General features: G+C 49.9%; 1 protein-coding gene across 1 annotated transcript in view; it reads right to left on the minus strand.

Annotated features, from left to right (window-relative positions):
- LOC143777148 (solute carrier organic anion transporter family member 1A2-like) overlaps positions 1 to 20558 on the minus strand; it is a 157983-nt gene that overhangs the window by 114071 nt on the left and 23354 nt on the right. Inside the window, exons 6-8 of the mRNA XM_077267232.1 lie at positions 13309 to 13458; positions 9213 to 9311; positions 8233 to 8478 (exon numbers count right to left, since the gene is read on the minus strand). Of these exons, the coding sequence (XP_077123347.1) occupies positions 8233 to 8478; positions 9213 to 9311; positions 13309 to 13458 (495 nt within the window). The remainder of the gene's footprint in view (positions 1 to 8232; positions 8479 to 9212; positions 9312 to 13308; positions 13459 to 20558) is intronic.

Raw genomic sequence — 20558 nt, forward strand, 5'->3', positions numbered from 1 at the left:
CCTCCTTCTCCACACAGCCCTCATCATCCCTCCTTCTCTATACAGCCTCCTCTTCATCCCTCCTTTTCCACAGAGCCTCCTCATCATCTCTCCTTCTCCACACAGCCCCCTCATCATCCCTCCTCCACACAGCCCCCTCATCATCCCTCTTTCTCCACACAGCCCCCTCATCATACCTGCTTCTCCACACAGCCCCCTCATCATCCCTCCTTCTCCACACAGCCCCCTCATCATCTCTCCTTCTCCACAGCCCCTCATCATCCCTCCTTCTCCACACATCCCCCTCATCATTCCTCCTTCTCCACACATCCCCCTCATCATCCCTCCTGCTCCACACAGCCCCCTCATCATACCTCCTTCTCCACACAGCCCCCTCATCATCCCTCCTTCTCCACACAGCCTCCTCTTCATCTCTCCTTCTCCACACAGCCCCTCATCATCCCTCCTTCTCCACACAGCCCCCTCATCATCCCTCCTTCTCCACAAAGCCTCCTCATCATCCCTCCTTCTCCACACAGCCCCCTCATCATCCCTCCTTCTCCACACAGCCCCCTCATCATCCCTCCTCCACACACAGCCCCGTCATCCCTCCTTCTCCACACAGCCTCCTCATCATCTCTCCTTCTCCGCACAGCCCCTCATCATCCCTCCTCCACACAGCCCCCTCATCATCCCTCCTTCTCCACACCGCCCCCCTCATTATCCCTCCTTCTCCACACAGCCCCCTCAACATCCCTCCTTCTCCACACAGCCCCTCATCATCCCTCCTTCTCCACACAGCCCCCTCATCATCCCTCCTCCACACAGCCCCCTCATCATCCCTCCTCCACACAGCCCCCTCATCATCCCTCCTTCTCCACACAGCCTCCTCTTCATCTCTCCTTCTCCACACAGCCCCCTCATCATCCCTCCTCCACACACAGCCCCATCATCCCTCCTTCTCCACACAGCCTCCTCATCATCTCTCCTTCTCCGCACAGCCCCTCATCATCCCTCCTCCACACAGCCCCCTCATCATCCCTCCTCCACACAGCCCCCTCATCATCCCTCCTTCTCCACACAGCCTCCTCTTCATCTCTCCTTCTCCACACAGCCCCTCATCATCCCTCCTTCTCCACACAGCCCCCTCATCATCCCTCCTTCTCCACAAAGCCTCCTCATCATCCCTCCTTCTCCACACAGCCCCCTTATCATCCCTCCTTCTCCACACAGCCCCCTCATCATCCCTCCTCCACACACAGCCCCATCATCCCTCCTTCTCTACACAGCCTCCTCATCATCTCTCCTTCTCCGCACAGCCCCTCATCATCCCTCCTCCACACAGCCCCCTCATCATCCCTCCTCCACACAGCCCCCTCATCATCCCTCCTTCTCCACACAGCCTCCTCTTCATCTCTCCTTCTCCACACAGCCCCTCATCATCCCTCCTTCTCCACACAGCCCCCTCATCATCCCTCCTTCTCCACAAAGCCTCCTCATCATCCCTCCTTCTCCACACAGCCCCCTCATCATCCCTCCTTCTCCACACAGCCTCATCATCTCTCCTTCTCCGCACAGCCCCTCATCATCCCTCCTCCACACAGCCCCCTCATCATCCCTCCTTCTCCACACAGCCCCCTCATCATCCCTCCTCCACACAGCCCCCTCATCATCCCTCCTCCACACAGCCCCCTCATCATCCCTCCTCCACACAGCCCCCTCATCATCCCTCCTCCACACAGCCCCCTCATCATCCCTCCTCCACACAGCCCCCTCATCATCCCTCCTCCACACAGCCTCCTCATCATCCCTCCTCCACACAGCCCCCTCATCATCCCTCCTCCACACAGCCCCCTCATCATCCCTCCTCCACACAGCCCCCTCATCATCTCTCCTTCTCCACACAGCCCCCTCATCATCCCTCCTCCACACAGCCCCCTCATCATCCCTCCTTCTCCACACAGCCTCCTCTTCATCTCTCCTTCTCCACACAGCCCCTCATCATCCCTCCTTCTCCACACAGCCCCCTCATCATCCCTCCTTCTCCACAAAGCCTCCTCATCATCCCTCCTTCTCCACACAGCCCCCTCATCATCCCTCCTTCTCCACACAGCCTCCTGATCATCTCTCCTTCTCCGCACAGCCCCTCATCATCCCTCCTCCACACAGCCCCCTCATCATCCCTCCTTCTCCACACAGCCCCCTCATCATCCCTCCTCCACACAGCCCCCTCATCATCCCTCCTCCACACAGCCCCCTCATCATCACTCCTCCACACAGCCCCCTCATCATCCCTCCTCCACACAGCCCCCTCATCATCCCTCCTCCACACAGCCCCCTCATCATCCCTCCTCCACACAGCCTCCTCATCATCCCTCCTCCACACAGCCCCCTCATCATCCCTCCTCCACACAGCCCCCTCATCCACACAGCCCCCTCATCATCCCTCCTCCACACAGCCCCCTCATCATCTCTCCTCCACACAGCCCCCTCAACATCCCTCCTTCTCCACACAGCCCCTCATCATCCCTCCTTCTCCACACATCCCCCTCATCATTCCTCCTTCTCCACACATCCCCCTCATCATTCCTCCTTCTCCACACAGCCCCATCATCCCTCCTTCTCCACACAGCCCCTCATCATCCCTCATTCTCCACACAGCCCCCTCATCATCCCTCCTTCTCCACACAGCCCCCTCATCATTCCTCCTTCTCCACACAGCCCCATCATCCCTCCTTCTCCACACAGCCCCTCATCATCCCTCATTCTCCACACAGCCCCCTCATCATCCCTCCTCCACACAGCCCCCTCATCATCCCTCCTCCACACAGCCCCCTCAACATCCCTCCTTCTCCACACAGCCCCTCATCATCCCTCCTTCTCCACACATCCCCCTCATCATTCCTCCTTCTCCACACATCCCCCTCATCATTCCTCCTTCTCCACACAGCCCCATCATCCCTCCTTCTCCACACAGCCCCTCATCATCCCTCATTCTCCACACAGCCCCCTCATCATCCCTCCTTCTCCACACAGCCTCCTCATCATCTCTCCTTCTCCGCACAGCCCCTCATCATCCCTCCTCCACACAGCCCCCTCATCATCCCTCCTTCTCCACACAGCCCCCTCATCATCCCTCCTCCACACAGCCCCCTCATCATCCCTCCTCCACACAGCCCCCTCATCATCCCTCCTCCACACAGCCCCCTCATCATCCCTCCTCCACACAGCCCCCTCATCATCCCTCCTCCACACAGCCCCCTCATCATCCCTCCTCCACACAGCCTCCTCATCATCCCTCCTCCACACAGCCCCCTCATCATCCCTCCTCCACACAGCCCCCTCATCATCCCTCCTCCACACAGCCCCCTCCTCCACACAGCCCCCTCATCATCCCTCCTCCACACAGCCCCCTCATCATCTCTCCTTCTCCACACAGCCCCCTCAACATCCCTCCTTCTCCACACAGCCCCTCATCATCCCTCCTTCTCCACACATCCCCCTCATCATTCCTCCTTCTCCACACATCCCCCTCATCATTCCTCCTTCTCCACACAGCCCCATCATCCCTCCTTCTCCACACAGCCCCTCATCATCCCTCATTCTCCACACAGCCCCCTCATCATCCCTCCTTCTCCACACAGCCCCTTTCAAATTACATGAAATAAATACATCCTCTGACCACTCACACTGAATGCTGAGTCTTCATTCCTATCTGTGCAAGGGTCCATTGTGCAGACCCTCATTCCTCTGCTTACACAGTTCCATAGTGCAGCCCCCTCGGTCCTCTAGTAGTCACAGGGCTCCAGCAGCCTCAGTGAGCACAGTGCTGCTTCCGGCTATCAGGTCACTGGTCTGATGGAGGCCCCGCCCCTTCCAGTGACATCATGCCCTCAAACAATCAACTCCGTTCTAGACGTGCAGTGTCAGTCTCACAGCCTGTGGCTCTGTGCGGTGCGTGGTGCTGTGCGGGTTATTCTATACCCGGTGCCGGCCATCTGCACTGCTCAGCACCAAGTGATGTGAGGTGAGAGCTTTCTATCCTGCTGCTGCCGCTTCTATTGATCTCATGAGCACTGCGCAGCTGAGAGAGCGGCGCCAAGACATCAGTAGAAGCCGCAGCAGGTGATGAGAAAGCTCTCACCTCACATGTTACTGAGCAGTGCAGGCGGCCGGCACCGGGTATGGAATAACACTCACTGCTGGGTGCATGCAATCATAATGCGCTAAAATACAGGACAGAGCAGGAGTCTGGTGAGGGGGAGGGCCCCCTGGGGGGCGGGCCCACCGGAGGATTCTCCGATCTCCCGGTGGGCCAGTCCGACCCTGAATACAGTGATCACCAGTGATATTATACCCAGAAGCTCTGTATGTAGTGTCAGTGTACAGATAATACAGTCATCACCAGTGACATTATACACAGGAGCTCTGTATATAGCGTCAGTGAACAGGTAATACAGTGATCACCAGTGATATTATACCCAGAAGCTCTGTATGTAGTGTTAGTGTACAGGTAATACAGTGATCACCAGTGACATTATACACAGGAGCTCTGTATGTAGTGTTAGTGTACAGGTAATACAGTGATCACCAGTGATATTATACCCAGAAGCTCTGTATGTAGTGTTAGTGTACAGGTAATACAGTGATCACCAGTGACATTATACACAGGAGCTCTGTATATAGCGTCAGTGAACAGGTAATACAGTGATCACCAGTGATATTATACCCAGAAGCTCTGTATGTAGTGTTAGTGTACAGGTAATACAGTGATCACCAGTGACATTATACACAGGAGCTCTGTATGTAGTGTTAGTGTACAGGTAATACAGTGATCACCAGTGATATTATACCCAGAAGCTCTGTATGTAGTGTTAGTGTACAGGTAATACAGTGATCACCAGTGACATTATACACAGGAGCTCTGTATGTAGTGTTAGTGTACAGGTAATACAGTGATCACCAGTGATATTATACCCAGAAGCTCTGTATGTAGTGTTAGTGTACAGGTAATACAGTGATCACCAGTGACATTATACACAGGAGCTCTGTATGTAGTGTTAGTGTACAGGTAATACAGTGAAGTGTCACACCTATTAGCTGATGTACATATGTTTCATCGGTGTGATCGGTAAGGACATTTTCCGATAGCATGGCAGGGCACTGATGTGACCCTCTGCTATGGCTGTCCCACACGTTATATTTGGTGTACTCAACAGGATCGATTGTCGCAGAAAAGAAATGTGGGGAAGACTCATGGCACAAGAAAGATAGTGCCTGAAGATGGTGATTAGTGTTGCATTACAGAAAGAAAAACCCACCCATTGTGGGACCAGAAGGGACTACAGAGGGCAAAGATTTGCCCCGCCATCCCCTTCATTATTTCCAAACTTCTGCACTCTCCAAAGAAATAATTATCTCACCTTACTCATTACCCCAACTCTTGTCCTCATCTGCAGACCTGCTCCTCACCCTCACATCCATCCTACTAAAACACAAAACAAGCTGGGCACTCTCCTTCTCCAACCTCCTCTTCCTCTATTTATTTTGCTTCTCCCTTCTTGCCTTCTCTACTTCTCCTACTTCATATTCCTTTCTCTCCTTATCCCATCTACTCTCCATCTTTCCTCCTGCCTCCTGTCCCTCTCTCTCCTTCTCATACCTCCTCTTTCTCTCTCTCTTTCCCTCTCTCTCTTTCTCCTTCCTCCTCTTCCTCTCTCTCTTTCCCTTTCTCTCATTCTCCCACTTCCTCCCCCTCCCTTTCTCTCTCCATGTTTCTCTTGTTCTTCCATCTCCTCTTTCTCTTCTTCCACCACCTCTCCCTCTGTGCCTGGCTCTCACTCTCCATTTACAAATTCTCCCTCCTCATCTCCCTCCTTTTTCCACCTCCTCTACCTCTCCTTCTCTCACCTCTTCTTCCTCTCGCTCCCTCTTACACCTCCTCTTTCTCTACTTCTCCCTCCTCCTCTGCCCGTCTCTCTCCTTCACCCTGCTCCTCTCCCTCCCTCCTTCTCTCACCTCCTCTTCCTTTCTCTCATTCTCCCCTTCTCCTCTCCCTCTTCCTCCTCTTCTCCTCTGTGAAAAACCAAAGCAAAACAGACCCATTCAATACCTTTTATTCATGTATTCCTCTAAAAAAGATCAAAAGTATAAAACCTAATCTGTGAGTGGATCACACTTCTGTACGCAGTAGTCAGAGGTCAAATGTTACATTAAGCAAAGGAAAAATAACTCGGGATCTCCAACAGGGTCAGCAGGAGCTCCAATACAGCGTGCCAACCTCCGCTGCCAGGTAGGGAAACAGAGGATCAGTTTTCTGTTCCTGAGTTATTTTTCCTTTGCTTAATGTAACATTTGACCTCTGACTACTGCGTACACAAGTTTGATCCACTCACAGATTTGTTTTTATATTTGAGATTTTTTAAGGGGAATACATCAATAAAATCTATTTTATAGGTTTGGTTTTTTTTCACTCATATACACCTGACCTGTTATACCAGTTTTGGTTTTTGCCCCTTTCTCCTCTCCTTTCATTTCTATCCTTATTCCATTTTCTCTCCCTCAAATCTCTGTCTCCTCCCACCTCCTCTCCCTCTCTCTCTTTTTCGCACCTCCTCTCCCTCTCTTTGTACTTATTGCACCTCCTTTCCCTCTCTCATTCTTCCACTTCCCCTTCCTCTCTCTCTCCTTCTTCCACCTCCTCGCCCTCACTCTGCACTTCTCACACCTCCTCTTTCTCTCCTTCTCGCACCTTGTCTCCCTCTCTTTGTACTTCTCTCATCTCTCTTTCTCTCTGTCCTTCTCGCACCTCCTCTCCCTCTCTCTTTCGAACACCCCCTTTTCCTCTCTCTGTACTTCTCCCTCTTCCTCTCCGTGTTTCTGTCCTTCATCTACCTCCCCTTCCTCTCTCTCCTTCTCGCACCTCCTCTCCTTCTCGCCCCTCCTTTCTCGCACCTCTTCTCCCTCTCTCTCCTTCTTCCACTTCCCCTTCCTCTTTCTGTCCTTTTTCCACCTCCCCTTCCTCTCTCTCCTTCTCGCCCCTCCTTTTTTTTGCACCTCTTCTCGTTTTCTCTTCTTCTCCTACTTCCCCTTCCTCTCTCTGACCTTCTTACACCTCCTCTCCCTCTCTCTGTACTTCTCGCACCTCCTCTTTCTCTCCTTCTCGCACCTCCTCTCCCTTTCTTTGTACTTCTGTCACCTCTCTCTGTCTTCTTCCACCTCCTCTTCCTCTCTCTCCTTCTCACACCTCCTCTCCCTCTCCTTCTTGCACCTCCTCTTTCTGTCCTTCTCACACCTCCTCTCCCTCTCTCTGTACTTCTTGCACCTCCTCTCTCCCTCCTTCTCTCTTCTCTTCTCCCTCTTTCTGTCCTTCCACCATCTCTCCTTCTTTTTGTCCTTCTTCCACCTCCTCTTCTCTCCTTATCGCACCTCCTCTCCCTCTCCTTCTCACACCTACTCTCCCTCTCTCTATACTTCTCCCACCTCCTGTTTCTCTCCTTCTCACACCTCCTCTCCCTCTATCTCTTCTTCTCACACCTTCTCTTTTTCTCTTTCTCGCACCTCCTCTTCCTCTATCTCTCCTTCTCGCACCTTCTCTTTCTCTCCTAGTTGCACCTGCTCTCCCTCTCTCTCCTTCTTTCTCCTCTCTCTCTTTCTAGCCTTCCACCTTTTCTCCCTCTTTCTGTCCTTCCACCTCCTCTTTCTTTCCTTCTCACACCTCCTCTCCCTATCTTCTTGCACCTCCTCTCCCTCTCGCACCTCCTCTCCCTCTCTCTATACTCCTCCCATCTCCTCTCCCTCTTTCTCTCCTTCTTGCAACTCCTCTTTCTCTCCTCACACTTCCTCTCCCTCTCTTTCTTGCACCTCCTCTCCCTCTCCTTCTTGCACCTCCTCTCTCTCTCTCTATACTTCTCTCACCTCCTCTCCCTCTTTCTCTCTTTCTTACAACTCCTCTTTCTCTCCTTCTCACACCTCCTCTCCCTCTCTGTCCTTCTTCCACCTCCTCTCCCTCTCTCTGCTTCTCCATCTTCTAGCACCTGCTCCCCTCTCTCCTCCTCTTCCTCTATTTCTCGCACCTCTTCTCCCTTTCTCTGTACTTCTTGCACCTCCTCTTCCTCTTTCTGTCCTTCTTCCACCTTCTCTCGCCATACAGTATAAGTTACTGATAATACAGGGGTGTACTACTATGCAGGGCGATTCTTTTGGGATTGTTACAGATGTAGGTTGTATTTCTGCCCCACAGACCCTCCATACCTTGTGCCGGGATTTCTGTCTTCTTGCCACTCTCTGCGCTGTCCTCTGTTATTTGGGGTTGTAGGGTCTCCCTCAACTCACTCTGATCACTCTTATCTTTCTGATCCTCTTGTCCTTCTTTGGGAAGAGACCTTGGGAGGAATAAGAAGGGGACAGCAGCAAGGAGGTTCAAGACCCCACTAACCAGGAAGCCCATCCACCAGGCGCCCACCCAACGGGCGTCCGATGCAGTGAGGAAAACATCATCTGTGAGAACCAGAACAGAGAAATCACCATCCTCTACATAATCCCGAGGGTCTACAGGAAGAGGTCTACAGAGACGAAGGGGTCTACAGGGTGGAAGGGGCTACAAGGAGGGAGAAGTGGCTACAGATCTACAGATCTACAAGGAGGATGGAGCTGACAGAGATTGGAGGATTTACAGGGAGAGAGGGGTCTACAAGGAGAGAGGGATCTATAGGGAGGGGCTAGAAAGAGGGAGGAGTTTACAGGGAGGAAGGAGGAGCCTACACAGAGGGAGGAGCTGACAACTATAAAAATGGAGGAGTCTTCAAATCTACAGGAAGGGTGGAGACTATAGGGAGGATGGAGGAAAGGGCTTACAGCGGAGGAGGTGTTTACAGAAAATAAATGTTCTACAGAAAGAAAGTAGCCTACAGGAAGGGGGAAGGGATTCATCGAAGGGGAGGCTCCTAGTAGGAGGATGGGATCTATAAAAGGAGAGGAGCTTTCAGACAGGGAAGGGTCTACAGAAGGGGAGAATGGATTCTGCAGGGAGGAGGGGAGCTATAGGGAGGGAGGGAGGGATGTACAGAAAGGGAGGAACATACAGGGAGCAAAAGGCTTACAGAGAGGGAGGAGCCTATGCAGAGGGTGGAGCCTAGACAGAGGGTAGAGACTTGCAGAGGGTGGAGTCTAAACTGTTAAAACAACTATAATTTTGGGTTAGTTGCCCTTTAATATTGCAAGAAAACAATTACCAAGATTTACAAATCCGATGTCCACATAGAGCTTCGCAAAGAAGGAGGCGAGGAGCGACCCGAGGAGCGGCCCCAGGATGGACAGCGTCTGTATGATCCCTGCAAAGGAGACAACGCCAACAACCTCAGTAGTGTCATTATTACCATCCATAATCACCACAATCATCATCATTACCACCATTATAATCACCACCATCACCACTATCACCACCATAATCACAACCATCATCATCAAAATCACCAGCATCATCACCAATATCACCACCACCATCATCATCAGCACCACCACCACCATCACCATCATCACCACCAACACTATAATCAGCACCATCACCACCATTATCAGCACCATCATCACCACCACCACTATCACCACCATAATCACAACCATCATCATCAAAATCAACAGCATCATCACCACCACTATCACCATCATCAACACCATTATCATCATCACCCCCATCATCACCACCATAATCACAACCATCATCATCAAAATCACCAGCATCACCACCATCATCATCATCACCACCATCATCATCACCACCACCAATATCACCACCACCATCATCATCATCATCAGCACCACCATCATCACCACCAACACTATCATCATCAGCACCATCACCACCATTATCAGCACCATCATCACCACCACCACTATCACCACCACCATAATCACAACCATCATCATCAAAATCACCAGCATCATCATTCACCACCATCATCACCATCATCATCACCAACTCCATCATCACCATTATCATCATCACCACCATCATCACCACCATAATCACAACCATCATCATCAAAATCACCACCATCATCACCACCATCATCATCACCACCATCATCAACACCACCATCATCATCACCACCACCACCAATATCACCACCACCATCATCAGCACCACCACCACCACCAATATCACCACCAACACTATCATCATCAGCACCATCACCACCACCACCAATATTACCACCACCATCAAGACCATCATCACTATCATCACTATCACCACCATCATAATCACTACCTTTATCATCATCACCACCATCATCACACCATCATCACCTCCATTAACACCATCATCACCACTATCACCATCATGACTTTTCTTCACAATATTCAAGCGAGAATGAGGGAAAGCCACAGAGAATTCACCAGAGAGGAGCGAAACCTGCAGCCGAGCGACATCATGGTGGAAACCGAGTGCATCAGCCTCGTACTGTCTGTCCTCCCAGAGGTGAATAGAGACCGACTGCTGCCAACACTGAGAAAGTTTCATCACGTGTTACTAACTGTCAGCATGGGTGATGGATGAGGGTGAAAGATGATGGGTGATGGATGCTTGGTAAAGGGTGATTGATGATTGATGATATGTGATTGGTGATGTGTAGTGATGAGCGAATATACTCGTTACTGGAGATTTCCCCAGCACGCTCAGGGTTCCTCCGAGTATTTGTTAGTGCTCGGAGATTTAGTTTTTTTCGCTGTAGCTGAATGATTTACATCTGTTAGCCAGCATAACTACATGTGGGGACAACCTCCTTCCCTCCGCCGGGAAATTAAAAATGGGTCGTGGCTGGATCTTCCAACAAGACAATGACCCAAAACATACAGCCAAGGCAACAAAGGAGTGGCTCAAAAAGAAGGTCATGGAGTGGCCTAGCCAGTCTCCAGACCTTCATCCCATAGAAAACTTATGGAGAGAGTTGAAGCTCCGAGTTGCCAAGCGACAACCTCAAAACCTTAATGATTTAGAGATGATCTACAAAGAGGAGTGGAGCAAAATTCCTCCTGACAAGTGTGCAAACCTCATCATCAACTACAAAAACGTCTGACTGCTGGGCTTGCCAACAAGGGTTTTACCACGAAGTATTGAGTCTTGTTTGCCCTAGCAACCAGGCAACCCCCACATGTACTTATGCTGGCTAACAGGTGTAAATCATTAAGCTGCGGCGAAAAAAACTAAATCTCCGAGCACTAAAAAATACTCGGAGGACCCCCGAGCGTGCTGGGGAAATCTCCAGTAACGAGTATATTCACTCATCACTAGTGATGTGTGATGGATGAGGATGATGGGTGATTGATAATTGATGGTGGGTGATTGGTGATGGATGATTGATGATTAATTCTATATACAGAGATTATGAACGTGTTGGGTATATTGGACAAGTCACAGTGATACATTGTATATACAGTGGGGGAAAGTATTTGATCCCTTGCTGATTCTGTAAGTTTGCCCACTGACAAAGACATGAACAGCCTATAATTTTAAGGGCAAGTTAATTTTAACATTGAGAGTTGGAATATCAAAAATAAAATCCAGAAAATCACATTGTATAAATTATATACATTTATTTGCATTTTCCAGTGAGAAATAAGTATTTGATCCCTCTGGCAAACAAGACTTAATACTTGGTGGTAAAACCCTTGTTGGCAAGCACAGCAGTCAGACGTTTCTGTAGCTGATGATGAGGTTTGCGCACATGTCAGGAGGAATTTTGGTCCACTCCTCTTTGCAGATCATCTCTAAGTCATGAAGATTTTAGGCTGTCGCTTGGCAACTTGGAGCTTCCTCTCCCTCCATAAGTTTTCTATGGGATAAAGGTCTGCAGACTGGCTAGGCCACTCAATGACCTTAATGTGCTTCTTTTTGAGCCACTCCTTTGTTGCCTTGGCTGTATGTTTTGGGTCATTGTCGTGCTGGAAGACCCAGCCACTACCCATTTTTATTGTCCTGGCGGAGGGAAGGAGGTTGTCACTCAGGATTTTACAGTACATGGCTCCATCCATTCTCCCATTGATGCGGTGAAGTAGTCCTGTGTCCTTAGCAGAGAAACACCCACATAACATAATGTTTCCACCTCCATGCTTGACAGTGGGGATGGTGTTCTTTGGGTCATAGGCAGCATTTCTCTTCCTCCAAACACAGCGAGTTGAGTTAATGGCAAACACCTCAATTTCTGTCTCCTCTGACCACAGCCCCTTCTCCAATCACTCACAGAATCATCCAAGTGCTCATTGGTAAACTTCAGATGGGCTGCACATGTGCCTTCCTGAGCAGGGGGACCTTGCGGCACCTTTCTTGGTGACTGTGGTCTCAGCTGCCTTGAGATCATTAACAAGTTCCCCCCGTGTAGTTTTAGGCTGATCTCTCACCTCCCTCATGATCAAGGATACCCCACGAGGTGAGATGTTGCATGGTGCCCCAGATCGATGTCGATTGACAGTCATTTTGAATTTCTCCTATTTTCTCACTATTGCACCAACAGTTGTCTCCTCCTCACCCAGCGCCTTATGGGTTCTGTAGCCCATTCCAGCTTTGTGCAGGTCTATGATCTTGTCCCTGACATCCTTATACAGCTCTTTGGTCTTGCCCATGTTGTAGAGGTTAGAGTCTGACTGATTGAGTCTGTGCACAGGAGTCTTTTATAAAGGTGACTATGTAAGAGAGCTGTCTATAAAGCAGGTAACGAGTTGATTAGGAGTCTAAGGCTGCGTGTCCACGTTCAGGATGGCCGGCGGTATCGCCGGAGCGGCGAAGCCGCTTGGCGCTAAGCCCCGCCCCCTTTTTGGACGCGATGATGCCGGATGTGTTAACTGTACACATCCGGGATCATCGCCCCCCTCCCATAGGGCCCTGTGTTATGCCTTGCGGGGACGCTGCGTCCCCGCAAGGTGTACGGACATGCTGCGATCTGAAAAGACGCGCAGCATGTCCGGAGTCGCAGGGCCGCCGCGTGCGGGTTTCCACGCATAGTGGAGACGGGATTTCAAAAAACCCCTCCACTATGCTGGAACATCTGGACGCTGCGTGTTTGACGCTGCAGCGTCAAACACCCAGCGTTTACTGACCGTGCACACACACCCTAACTGGTCTGTAGGAGCCAGAACTTAATGGTCGGTAGGGGATCAAATACTTATTTCCCCCCCTGTAAATCATCATCTGCAGGAGAAAGTTCTCACCGAACAGTCCAAAGTGTGAGATTATTATATCATGTAAGGTGGAAGAATCAACTAACAACAGCAGAATAGTGAGTGCAGCTCTGGAGGTGACTGGAGGATGTGATGATGTTGGCCGTTAGTTACCGATGTAGAATGGAGAGTTTTCCTCTCGGGCGTAGTCGTCCACATAGGACAGTCCGAGCGGCTCTATCGGGGTCTCTCCGATTCCTTGAAGAATATTCCCGATGAAAACGAATATCCACATGATGGACTCGTACGATCCGGCCTGGCAAACTGGAGAAGAGAAGATGAGAGGTCAGGAGAGTGCAGCCTGTGAATGGGACTGTCCCGGCGCCCATCCCCCTGCAGCTACATATTATATGATATTACTCCACGGTCCCCTCCCCCGCAGATGCATATTATATCATATTACATGACAGTCCCCTCCCCCGCTGATACATGTTATATAATATTACACCACAGTCCCTGCCCTCACAGATACATTTATGATTTTACAGCACAATACCCTCACTTCAGATTCATATAATATAATATTACACCACAATTTCCTCCCCCGCAGATAAATATTATTGTCACGGTTCATGGGGAGGATACCTTTATCATCCCCACAACTCACACTAATTTGTCATGAACCGGGGTTGTTTGGTTGCCCCTGGTTCTTTCTGAAGAGGATTATCTATATCCCACTTCCAGTTTGGAACTTGTAGCTCTCTGGCGCCCCCCCTTACCCTCAGGTCAGTCAGGGTACTGCACCTGGGATAATTAGTCACCACAAAGGCTTCCTGCTATGTACTGGCTATTGGGCACACTGCAGCGAGGGCGATATAACTACTCAGGCGGGAACAATATTTATCAACGCCGCCGATTGCTGCAAAGCCTCCCAATTGCACAGGTCCGGAGCCAACCCAGATTAGTAGCGTAATACACCTCAGAGGACATGACAGTACGCTATAGAGCAAGGAGAGACAAGCTAGTAATTTTATGTTTTACTCCAAAAAACGTAGGCAGTGTTTACAGAGGTATAAAAAGATATTATAAAGAAGACCTTATCATATGTACAGTACAATTACAAATAAAATGGGATTAAGATTGAAAAACACTTACATTTCATTATGTCATATCATCTGATGGCTGACCATGTACTGTGGAGGAGGGGTTACATCTAGATGCATAGCATGCATCTATATAGCAGCTAGACCTTGGACAAAGACATGTGAAGACAGCTACATCACTCACTTATTTCCTAGCCTAAAACCAAAGCCCTCCCCCTGTGGTGACCTCACTTAGAGGCTGGATACTCCCGTCTTAGCATTATGAAAACCCATCATCCCACATATCTTGGAGTAGAAAACTCGTAGAAAGATAACACCAGTGTCGTTATGCTCAGCGTGCCATAGGGATTTGTTTAAGTATAGACATGGGGTAGCTGGGTGACCCCGTAACATAGCAATCCATTTCTCAATGGTGCTGGTTCTGGAACCTAGAAAATTCATTGGCTGATAGTTCTACTGAGGCACATGTCAAAGAAGAATCCTGTTCGCCCCCCCCCCCCCCCCCCCCCCCGGATGTGCTTCTACTCGTATTTTCACTTTGATGCCATATAAATTCTTGAGGGAGGGGGGAAATGAGGGGTTTTGGATTACACACTCAGGCAGAGTGGGAAGAGAGGGGTCAGAAAGGCCCACGGTGTGTATCTGAAAAGCCATGGTAGTTTTAGGTAGATACTCAAACATGGCGTATTCACATTATCGTGACAATTATATAATATTACGCAACAGTCCCCTCCCCTGAAGATACATATTATATGATATTACATCATGGTCTCCTCCCCCACAGATACATATTATATGATATTACACCACAGTCTCCTCCCCCACAGATTCATAATATATTGTTACACCATGGTCCTCTCCCCGCAGATACATATTACATGATTTTGCACCACAGTTCCCACCCTTCCAGATACATAGTAACATGAACCCCTTGACTGAGATCACCATCACCACCTCCTCAGGCAAGGAATTCCAGATTCTCACTGCCCTAACAGTAAAGAATCCTCTTCTATGTTGGTGGAAAAACCTTCTCTCCTCCAGACGCAGAGAATGCCCCCTTGTGCCCGTCACCTTCCTTGGTATAAACAGATCCTCAGCGAGATATTTTTATTGTCCCCTTATATACTTATACATGGTTATTAGATCGCCCCTCAGTCGTCTTTTTTCTAGACTAAATAATCCTAATTTTGCTAATCTATCTGGGTATTGTAGTTCTCCCATCCCCTTTATTGATTTTGTTGCTCTCCTTTGTACTCGCTCTAGTTCCATTATATCCTTCCTGAGCACCGGTGCCCAAAACTGGACACAGTACTCCATGTGCGGTCTAACTAGGGATTTGTACAGAGGCAGTATAATGCTCTCATCATGTGTATCCAGACCTCTTTTAATGCACCCCATGACCTAAAAGGTTAATGCCCCCCGAGGAAGCTAGAAGTGCGAAACGCGCGTTGGGGTTTTTTCATTCCAGGTTCAGGAGCAGGTTGTTCAATTATCGTATCGGTCACTTTTCCCTCCTTTTGACTATGGGACTTTTTCTCTCTTTACTGCCGTTTTGTTGATTAATTCCAATATGCCACATTTGTTAGCCCACATGGGTATTGATAGGAGATATGGTGATTAGATTTATTACTTGGTCCTAGTATATGGTAACGGTATTTTATATTATGCGCCCCCAATGAGGTATTGATAGAGTGCAATCGCCATTGTAGCGTTTATCTGGACTGTGTATATTGCTCTACTGGCACTTTATATACGTAGGATTTGTTATTTATCTACAACCCTTTAGCGGTATGAGACTTTTCAATCAGTATATATACTATTAATATGACTTGGTAAACAATCTTTTGGCCTCTGGCTATCTGTCAGCCTATATATATATATATATATATATATATATATATATATATATAGAGATCTGCATTGTGTGCCCCTAGGGAGACGTTGATATTGTATATGGTGGCATTTATTTGGAGTTCACATTCCTTGCACTATTGGCACTTTTTATGTATATTTATAGCAGCTGATGATATATACGGATCTGTTATGATACTTTGAACCATTAATCCACGTATAGTATTCTGTTATTCATCTTCACAAACCCTTAGTGGTATTATTTTGAGACTATCTATGCATTTATAGGTGTAGTTTGTGTGAAATATGAAGTGGTTTATACATTTATCCTGCATTGCGCTTTTCCTGTACTTGGTACTAGGATTGTTGTCTATCTCTTGTCTATTGCGTCTTATTTAATTACAAAATTAGATGATTGTTTAAATACAATTGTTAGAATAATTTTCAATAACATAATTTTCTAATGTTTTAATAAGCTCTAGTGTCCATTTTCTTTTGGGTTTCTGTAATTATCATATGGCGAAGCTCATACAGTATTTGCCCTGTTCTTTGGCATGGTTATGTCCGCAGTGAAGCACGGCAGGGACCTGGTGATGTCTACAATGGAGCCAGGTGGGGGCCTGGTAATGTCTACAATGGAGCATGGCGGGAGCTTGGTGATGTCTACAATGGAGCATGGCGGGAGCTTGGTGATGTCTACAGTGGAGCACGGTGGGAGCTTGGTGATGTCTACAATGGAGCATGGCGGGAGCTTGGTGATGTCTACAATGGAGCATGGCGGGAGCTTGGTGATGTCTACAGTGGAGCCAGGTGGGGGCCTGGTAAAGTCTACAATGGAGCATGGCAGGAGCTTGGTGATGTCTACAATGGAGCACGGTGGGAGCTTGGTGATGTCTACAATGAAGCATGGCGGGAGCTTGGTGATGTCTACAGTGGAGCCAGGTGGGGGCCTGGTAAAGTCTACAATGGAGCATGGTGGGAGCTTGGTGATGTCTACAATGGAGCACGGTGGGAGCTTGGTGATGTCTACAATGGAGCATGGTGGGAGCTTGGTGATGTCTACAATGGAGCACGGTGGGAGCTTGGTGATGTCTACAATGAAGCATGGCGGGTGCTTGGTGATGTCTACAATGGAGCACGGGGGGAGCTTGGTGATGTCTACAATGGAGCACGGTGGGAGCTTGGTGATGTCTACAATGGAGCATGGCGGGAGCTTGGTGATGTCTACAATGGAGCACGGTGGGAGCTTGGTGATGTCTACAATGGAGCATGGAGGGAGCTTGGTGATGTCTACAGTGGAGCCAGGTGGGGGCCTGGTAATGTCTACAATGGAGCACGGCGAGAGCTTGGTGATGTCTACAGTGGAGCATGGTGGGAACTTGGTGATGTCAACAATGGAGCACGGTGGGAGCTTGGTGATGTCTACAATGGAGCACAGTGGGAGTTGGTGATATCTACAGTGAAGCACAGTGGGAGCCTGGTGATGTCTACAGTGGAGCCAGGTGGGGGCCTGGTAAAGTCTACAATGGAGCATGGCGGGAGCTTGGTGATGTCTACAATGGAGCATGGTGGGAGCTTGGTGATGTCTACAATGGAGCACGGTGGGAGCTTGGTGATGTCTACAATGAAGCATGGCGGGAGCTTGGTGATGTCTACAATGGAGCACGGTGGGAGCTTGGTGATGTCTACAATGGAGCATGGAGGGAGCTTGGTGATGTCTACAGTGGAGCCAGGTGGGGGCCTGGTAATGTCTACAATGGAGCACGGCGAGAGCTTGGTGATGTCTACAGTGGAGCATGGTGGGAACTTGGTGATGTCAACAATGGAGCACGGTGGGAGCTTGGTGATGTCTACAATGGAGCACAGTGGGAGTTGGTGATATCTACAGTGAAGCACAGTGGGAGCCTGGTGATGTCTACAGTGGAGCCAGGTGGGGGACTGGTAATGTCTACAATGGAGCATGGCGGGAGCTTGGTGATGTCTACAATGGAGCACGGCGGGAGCTTGGTGATGTCTACAATGGAACATGGCAGGAGCTTGTTGCATGGCGGAAACCTGGGGATGTCTACAATGGAGCATGGCGGGAGCTTGGTGATGTCTACAATGGAGTATGGCGGGAGCTTGGTGATGTCTACAGTGGAGCCAGGTGGGGGCCTGGTAATGTCTACAATGGAGCACGGCGGGAGCTTGGTGCTGTCTACAATGGAGCACGGTGGGAGCTTGGTGATATCTACAGTGAAGCACAGTGGGAGCCTGGTGATGTCAACAATGGAGCACGGTGGGAGCTTGGTGATGTCTACAATGGAGCACAGTGGGAGCTTGGTGATATCTACAGTGAGGCACAGTGGGAGCCTGGTGATGTCTACAGTGGAGCCAGGTGGGGGACTGGTAATGTCTACAATGGAGCATGGCGGGAGCTTGGTGATGTCTACAATGGAGCACGGCGGGAGCTTGGTGATGTCTACAATGGAACATGGCAGGAGCTTGTTGCGTGGCGGAAACCTGGGGATGTTTACAATGGAGCATGGCGGGAGCTTGGTGATGTCTACAATGGAGTATGGCGGGAGCTTGGTGATGTCTACAGTGGAGCCAGGTGGGGGCCTGGTAATGTCTACAATGGAGCACGGTGGGAGCTTGGTGCTGTCTACAATGGAGCACGGTGGGAGCTTGGTGATGTCTACAGTGGAGCATGGCGGGAACTTGGTGATGTCAACAATGGAGCACGGTGGGAGCTTGGTGATGTCTACAATGGAGCACAGTGGGAGCTTGGTGATATCTACAGTGAAGCACAGTGGGAGCCTGGTGATGTCTACAGTGGAGCCAGGTGGGGGACTGGTAATGTCTACAATGGAGCATGGCGGGAGCTTGGTAATGTCTACAATGGAGCACGGCAAGAGCTTGGTGATGTCTACAGTGGAGCATGGCGGGAACTTGGTGATGTCAACAATGGAGCACGGTGGGAGCTTGGTGATGTCTACAATGGAGCACAGTGGGAGCTTGGTGATATCTACAGTGAAGCACAGTGGGAGCCTGGTGATGTCTACAGTGGAGCCAGGTGGGGGACTGGTAATGTCTACAATGGAGCATGGCGGGAGCTTGGTGATGTCTACAATGAAGCACGGCGGGAGCTTGGTGATGTCTACAATGGAACATGGCAGGAGCTTGTTGCATGGCGGAAACCTGGGGATGTCTACAATGGAGCATGGCGGGAGCTTGGTGAAGTCTACAATGGAGTATGGCGGGAGCTTGGTGATGTCTACAGTGGAGCCAGGTGGGGCCTGGTAATGTCTACAATGGAGCACGGCGGGAGCTTGGTGCTGTCTACAATGGAGCACGGTGGGAGCTTGGTGATATCTACAGTGAAGCACAGTGGGAGCCTGGTGATGTCAACAATGGAGCACGGTGGGAGCTTGGTGATATCTACAGTGAAGCACAGTGGGAGCCTGGTGATGTCTACAGTGGAGCCAGGTAGGGGACTGGTAATGTCTACAATGGAGCATGGCGGGAGCTTGGTGATGTCTACAATGGAGCACGGCGGGAGCTTGGTGATGTCTACAATGGAACATGGCAGGAGCTTGTTGCATGGCGGAAACCTGGGGATGTCTACAATGGAGCATGGCGGGAGCTTGGTGATGTCTTCAATGGAGTATGGCGGGAGCTTGGTGATGTCTACAGTGGAGCCAGGTGGGGGCCTGGTAATGTCTACAATGGAGCACGGCGGGAGCTTGGTGCTGTCTACAATGGAGCACGGTGGGAGCGTGGTGATATCTACAGTGAAGCACAGTGGGAGCCTGGTGATGTCTACAATGGAGCACGGTAGGAGCTTGGTGATATCTACAGTGAAGCACAGTGGGAGCTTGGTGATGTACAGTGGAGCCAGGTGGGGGCCTGGTAATGTCTACAATGGAGCATGGTGGGAGCTTGGTGATGTCTACAATGGAGCACGGCGGAAGCTTGGTGATGTCTACAATGGAGCACAGTGGGAGCTTGGTGATATCTACAGTGAAGCACAGTGGGAGCTTGGTGATGTACAGTGGAGCCAGGTGGGGGCCTGGTAATGTCTACAATGGAGCATGGTGGGAGCTTGGTGATGTCTACAATGGAGCATGGCGGGAGCTTGGTGATGTCTACAATGGAGCACAGTGGGAGCTTGGTGATATCTACAGTGAAGCACAGTGGGAGCTTGGTGATGTACAGTGGAGCCAGGTGGGGGCCTGGTAATGTCTACAATGGAGCATGGTGGGAGCTTGGTGATGTCTACAATGGAGCACGGCGGGAGCTTGGTGATGTCTACAATGGAGCACAGTGGGAGCCTGGTGATGTCTACAGTGGAGCACGGTGGGGTCTCAGACATGCCAACAGTGGAACACAGTAGGGTCTCAGACATGCCTACAGTGGAGCTTCTCATTGTTCAGTGTATGCTGGTCGCATAGGATTAGCATGCTTAAAAATTATATAACCCAATAATCG

This window comes from Ranitomeya variabilis, chromosome 5, assembly GCF_051348905.1.
Source record: "Ranitomeya variabilis isolate aRanVar5 chromosome 5, aRanVar5.hap1, whole genome shotgun sequence".
Classification (NCBI taxonomy): domain Eukaryota; kingdom Metazoa; phylum Chordata; class Amphibia; order Anura; family Dendrobatidae; genus Ranitomeya; species Ranitomeya variabilis.